The following is a 6,448-nucleotide window of genomic DNA, read 5'->3' as shown; positions in this document are numbered from 1 at the left end:
GCTATAAGTTTTATAACAATCTAATTATACTAAAGCTTTTGCAGTAAGAATATTCGCAGCTAAAAATGTTAACTTAGTGAAAAGATATTTTATTAGATAATAATGACTATGATATAAAGCAAAGACTGAAATTGTACATTTAAAGGAATTCATGTTAAACTACTTTAATTTGTTTCATAAAATAAAACTTTATTTAAGAGAAAAAAAATCTAAAAGGTTACTAGTATTACTTATTTCATTTATCTTTAAGTTTTAAACCATTTTCAATGTTTAATTTGTAAGTATAGTTAACTAAAAAGTAATTTATTTTTGTAAGTTGCTTATGTACTTCTAGGTTTATTCATTTAATTCAAGTTTCAAAGTTTGTGAAAAAATAAAAACTAGGATATATTGTGATTAAAAAAATTATACAAACCTTCGACACTACAAAATATTATACTAATACAAGCTATATACTCTACATACTTTTTTGATGTATATATAAAGAGCTTGGATTAATTTTATATGTTTATTAATAAAAGAACAAGTGCATAACATAAGGGCAGTTTACAGCACTATGACTTAAACTAATTTGTATTGCAATAACTAGCAGTTATGGCAATTAAAAAAAAATCTATATTGGTAAATAAAGAAAATTGTTTAAAAAAAAAGCTGAATTGAAGTAAAAATGTTTTGTTTAAAAACCTAAAATTTTATATAAAAATTTTAAAAAATACAAAAGTTAATACGGAAATTTAAAATAACAATTTTAAGTATTAAAAAATACTTAATAAAAACTAAGAAAATGAGAAATTTTAAAGTTTGTTAGGCAAAAGAAATTTAGCATAATACTCATATGATAAAAAATTAGCGCGATTAACGGTTGTATTATTATTGAACTTATTATTGTTACTACAAAATATGTTTAAAAAGTACAAATAGTCTAAGAAATTTTAGCATTAATGTACAAAACTTTGTAAATAAACAAATTTGAAATTTTTGAATAAAATACAGTCACAACAAATTTAAACAGTAGAATGCTTTAACAGTCACTCAAGTAAAAGTGTTTTTAAAATAGTGAATTGACTTTAAATGAAAAGCATTTTTTTTTTTTTTAAATTAACTGCTTTTTAACACGCAAAAATTTTGTTGAAAATTTATATTACATTGTTTGCTGCAAACATTGTCAAATTTGAAGGTTTAAATTTGCTGTACTCTTCGTTTGTCAAGATTTCATTGACATCTTGGCTTCTTGGTTTGTACAAACTAGACTTACCAACTTCTTCTATCAATGTATCTGAAAGTCGAAATTTGTCACAGCATAACTCCATTCTTTTGCAGGTTGATCTGAGAAAAATAGAATTTATTATAATTTTGGGTAATAATTGGCTTAAGAATGTAAAAAGTAATTGTAGGAATTTTTTATTACTAATGTTTGAATTGAACCTTTGAATTAAAAAGAGTAATTTATAAACCATACATTGAGTTATAATTTTGTACTTTACCAATATTATATTTATGATAAAAATATGCAACAAACAGATTAACACTATACTTTACTTTATCTAAAAAGACAACAACCTATATAATATTTAAATAATAAGCAAACGCCAAGCTTTTTAACCTTGTACAAATAGTTTTAATTAGAATAAAAAATTTAAAAAACTACCTAAACTAAAATTTGTTAAAAAAGTTCTAGTAACTTTTACTAGTGATATATATTATTGAATTTTACTGATAATATACCGATAAATTTAGCAAAAAAATGTTTCAATTCTTATTATGCATTTATTCTTCCCTTATATTTAAAATAAAAGAAAAAAAATTATATAAAACAAATCGTTGTAATACAAAATATTAATTTAATTGGATTACATTAAAAAAAACAAGTTATTAATAGGGCCTTTATGTCTCCTATAATAAAATATGTTTTTTAAAAGTAAAAATCAAAATGATAAGGTTTGTTGAATAATAACAAAACAAAATTCAAAAATTTCTTGTTTCAAGGATCCGGGTACACAAAAAGACCTCTCGGTCATCGAGTTGCATACCCAACTTTAACTAAAATTAAATAATCTAAATAATGATTAAAAACTTTACAGTTTAAATTACACATAAAAATTTCATTTCTATGAAATAAATAGGTTAAAATAAAAAGACATAAATCCAAATACATTAAAATTTTTACTTACCTAATAATCATTAAGGAGTTTAACAAAATATGGCCCATATTAGATTGTCTATTGTTTTTCGAGATATTCATCAAGGAAAAGTCTCGCTCGATTTGCGCGTTACTAAAAGGTATCGTTTGTAGTTTCATCATTAACTCCTTAAGTTCTTGGTATTCAACGCGAACACTGCTCCAAAAGTTAACGTTTGTTGATTTATCTGTTAAGAATAAACTGATAACTTTTTATGTACATAATCAATTGTAAGTGTACTCTTACAATAATAAATCATGTTTTTATTTTATCAGAACTTAGTTTTCGGTAGATTTACAATGTTTACTAAATTACAAAACTTGTTTAACATTAACAATGAAAATTTTAATTTATATTTAAGTAGTAGGTTACTATTGTTATTTTCCTTTAGCTAACCGATACTTGTTTGATGACGTCCATGCAAACTTTTGTATTGAAGTGAGATAGTATCTCTGTGGTTTCCTTCAAACAATTTTTTAATTTTTGGATGTTCTAAAAACTTCTCAATATCCGGCATCCGTCTATTTAAGGCCTTTAAAAAATTATAAGTTTTAATGATATTTAAATAAGTTATTTTATTTTTTGAAGATATATTTAATACCAACTAACATCGTTTACAACTTCATACTGAGCCATAAATTCAAGATTTTGCAGCATTCTTTTTTCCAATTCAATTATAAACACTACAACAAAATTTTGAAAAATATTTTTTACCTGTATTAAAACAATTAATTATAAAAATGTTGGAATTATAGGAAAATTAGTTACAAATTAGAACCGTAGCGTATCATTAACAGAAATTTTTTCACGTGTAATACACAACATTAAGTAAATTACTTAAGTAAAGTATGAGAATTTACTGAAAAAAAAAACGATTATGTAAAAAAAAAACACAGTTATTATAATAACTAGTATTTTGACTTAAAATTTTTTCAAGTAAAGTAAAAACAATTTCAGAAATTATTCTCATTAAACAAATCCTATTTAAAAAAAATCAATTAAGTTTAGTTGTTAATAAACCCAATTGACTAAACAACGTGAATTTTAATTAGTTTAACCTCTGCCTTCTTACTAATGGATAAATTTGCATAAACTTCGTTTACTTCTACATGAAAGATAGGTTCTTCCAAAAGGTTAGCTACAAAAAAAATGTAAATTTTAGTAACTACAACTTAATTTATATAGTAAAATAATAATTTAACAATTAATTTAATAAAAAAATAAAATATTGATAATAATTACTTATATCGTTTACTCTGTATAAAATCCAATCTAAATTTGAATCTACTAAACCTTTAACAAAATGTTAGTAATGTTTTGTTATAAGAACGTTATTGTACGTTTGTTTGCGTTACTAATTAAAAAATAATGTTTATTTACGCCAAAATGTTGTAGATATAAAATCAAACGAAACTTTATTATTAATAGCCTAAAATTAAAAATTATTCTTAGTTGCCTTGTGATCTAAATTAAGCTTACTTGAATTTGGTTGGTAAATGAGGTCTTTTAGATGCTGTATAAGTTTTGTTATTGCTAATCCAAACTTAAAAGGTTCTACTTTACTTTTTTGTAGAAGAATATTAACAGAATTTACCTGATGAATAAAAATAATTAATTATTACACTGTAAAAATTTAGTCTTGCTTTACATTTAATACTTACAGCTAAACTTGGCATGACTACAAAATAAGTAATTAAAAATAAACATTTAAAATCAAATTAGAATGATTGAAATTAGTTATGTTATAGTGCTTAGGGTGTTAATTCATTATTAAGCAGATAATAGGTCTTAGAAACTAACTTTCTCTAAAATTTTGCCCATAAATTTAAAAACAAAATTTAATCTATTGCTATTTAGCATTTTTCGAATACTTTCAGCATGTAAATCGTTTCTTCTTCTTTCTGGCTAATATACAAACAAATGTTATAGGTAAGAATAAAAATTTCGATAACAAACATCATTATAGTTAATAAACAGTAATACTTATAAAACAAGGCTCATTAACAAAGAAAGTTTTGTTTAAAAAGATATATATTCTTATTAAATCTATGTTAATTAAATTGTGCTTTTTAACATTTATTATATATCTTCTGATTATATATTTGATTTAATAAAATGTTACCTTAGTAAACATATGATTACTAAGTTTCAAGGCAGATTGAATTTTAAATTTATAGATATTTGTAAAAATATAATTGTAAAAATGCTAAATAATTTAAAACAGGATTGTTTTAAGTTTTATACTAATAATTTTTCTAATTATTAAAGCGTCTTGAAGTTTATAGTAATAGTTTAATACCTACTTCGTTAAAAAAAGCTTTGAGTACTTCCCAATTCAATAAAATTCTTTCAATGCATGGAAAGTGTGATATACATCTAGTTTTGCTTAAGGCTTTAAATTTTAACGGAATTTCACCCGTCATACACACACCTAAATTTTCAAAGTCACTTCTTCTTGTGTTAGATAACTTGAAGTAGTTGAACGTTTTCTTAATAAGCTCCTCAACCTTATTTAATTTAAAAGTATACACACTTTTATTCAACAACAATGGTTTTTTTAATACAACATATTAAAATACAATAAAATATCATAAATAAATATAAAAAAACAACTTTGTAACTTGAATAAATGCAGCTTACTAAAATTCTCATTCAACAATTGAATTAATAATTTATATAAAATAGTTTTAATACTTACTTCATTAGGTATTGTAGCTTTGGTTGCATTTAAACATGCATTTTGCAAAGCATGATTTGTACAGGATATTGTTATAAGCCTGGGATTATTTTTTTTCAGAATTTGTCCTACTCCATTCTTAACTCCTGTCATGGAAGCAGCTCCGTCTGTACCTAAAAATATATTTACTAAGTTAAAAAAAAAAATATTTTTCTTAAATTATAAGACCAGTTTGTGCTTAAATTTATACTTTTCTTAAACAATTGAATAAAATCAAATTAAGTCTATTAATAAAGATAGATCATTGTAAGATATTAAAACTAGTTTATAAAAGTTAGCAAGAATACACAGAGAATAGCTGAAATAAACAAAAATTAACTTACTATTAATAGCTAAATTTAAAATTAAAAACACGTTAGTAGTACATATTTAATAAATACATAACTAGAATACAAAAATGAAAAAAACAGTAACAGTTCATATATACTTACATATTGAAACTACATTTTTTAACTGAACATTATACATCTTTAAGACTCTTTTGAATGCGTTAGCAATAGATATTTTGCAGGTAAAGTAAATTAGCAATAGATTTACAAATTATAGGCTTCCAGGTAAAGTGGCTAGCCTGATGTAAGCATCACAGTTCAACTTGAGCTAATTAAGTATGTATTTACTTTTAAAACGTGCTTTTTAAAGTTTTGTTTCACTACAAGATCAATAAATAACATTTTTTTTTAAATTTATTTATTCTCAATTAATAAAAGCTTTAGTTAAATCTATCTTATAAATCTAAGCTTACAAATGGGATAATAAATTTGCTTATAATAAAATTGTTATTTATATCACAACTTTTACCAAAAATTTATATATAAATTTAATCAATGCAGTGAAATAATTCTTTTTTGAAATAAAAAAACTAAGTAGATCTGTCTAGTAATTAAATCAGTCAAAGCTAATCTTCTTAGCATTTATAAAATAGTAAATAAAAATTTTCTTTTTGTAATTGAAAGCAATATACTAAAAAATTTTATAAAGAATTCTTGATATTACCACAAACCATTTGTCAAAAAAATGTTTTTAATATTCAAATAAATGTATTTTATGACAAAAATTAAAAAATTTTTTTTTGTTTAACAAACAAAAATCATGATAATTTGTAAGGTGTAAAACCAAAAAATTGTTGTAAATAAATAATTTGCCCATCTCACCGCCTTATGGCCTCTATGAACCATTTTACTTAAATAATAAAATTAGAAATTCAATTTTTGTCTATGAAGCGAACTTTGTTTTATACTAACAAATTTTGGTTTTAATTTTATAATAAAATTAACAGTTTAATTTGTGTGTTGTTATTATAAAATGTATTTTAAGTATATTTATTTAAATAAAGTAGTCAAAGGTAAGTACTAAAGTAAAAAAAATGTCATGCTAAAGTATTGTTAATTATAAAATTATTAAAACAAAATGTTAATTTTTAGGTAAAAAGTGAATTGGAATTTTTGACTTTAGATGATAAAATTTTTTGTGTATTATTGAAATAAAATTACAAAAAATACTTTAAAAACTATTTAGAAATTATTTTTTTTTC

At 22.4% G+C, this 6,448-nt stretch overlaps 1 protein-coding gene across 1 annotated transcript; it reads right to left on the bottom strand.

Annotated features, from left to right (window-relative positions):
* Nucleotides 1–1,136: 1,136 nt before the first annotated feature.
* On the bottom strand, nt 1,137–4,097 carry LOC145833636 (uncharacterized). Its single transcript, XM_082940783.1, has 7 exons — nt 3,981–4,097; nt 3,660–3,774; nt 3,239–3,318; nt 2,790–2,894; nt 2,577–2,712; nt 2,172–2,367; nt 1,137–1,326 (listed from the first exon to the last, which is right to left on the bottom strand). The coding sequence occupies exons 1-7, from the start codon at nt 4,038–4,040 to the stop codon at nt 1,137–1,139; spliced, it is 882 nt and encodes a 293-aa protein (XP_082796909.1). The 5' UTR covers nt 4,041–4,097.
* Between the last annotated feature and the right edge of the window lie 2,351 nt (nt 4,098–6,448).

The sequence above is a fragment of the Thalia democratica genome, chromosome 4 (genome assembly GCF_965202585.1).
Source record: "Thalia democratica chromosome 4, ktThaDemo2.hap1.1, whole genome shotgun sequence".
NCBI lineage: Eukaryota > Metazoa > Chordata > Thaliacea > Salpida > Salpidae > Thalia > Thalia democratica.
The sequence above is the reverse complement of the archived record's forward strand: the minus strand, read 5'-3'. Positions and strand labels throughout refer to the sequence as shown.

Coding starts and splice junctions, on each gene's coding strand:
- LOC145833636 (XM_082940783.1), bottom strand. CDS start 4,040: ATGCTAAATAGCAATAGATTAAATTTTGTTTTTAAATTTATGGGCAAA. Junction 3,775..3,980: donor TGGGCAAAATTTTAGAGAAA/GTTAGTTTCTAA, acceptor TTTATTCATCAG/GTAAATTCTGTTAATATTCT. Junction 1,327..2,171: donor AACTCCTTAATGATTATTAG/GTAAGTAAAAAT, acceptor TATTTTTCTCAG/ATCAACCTGCAAAAGAATGG.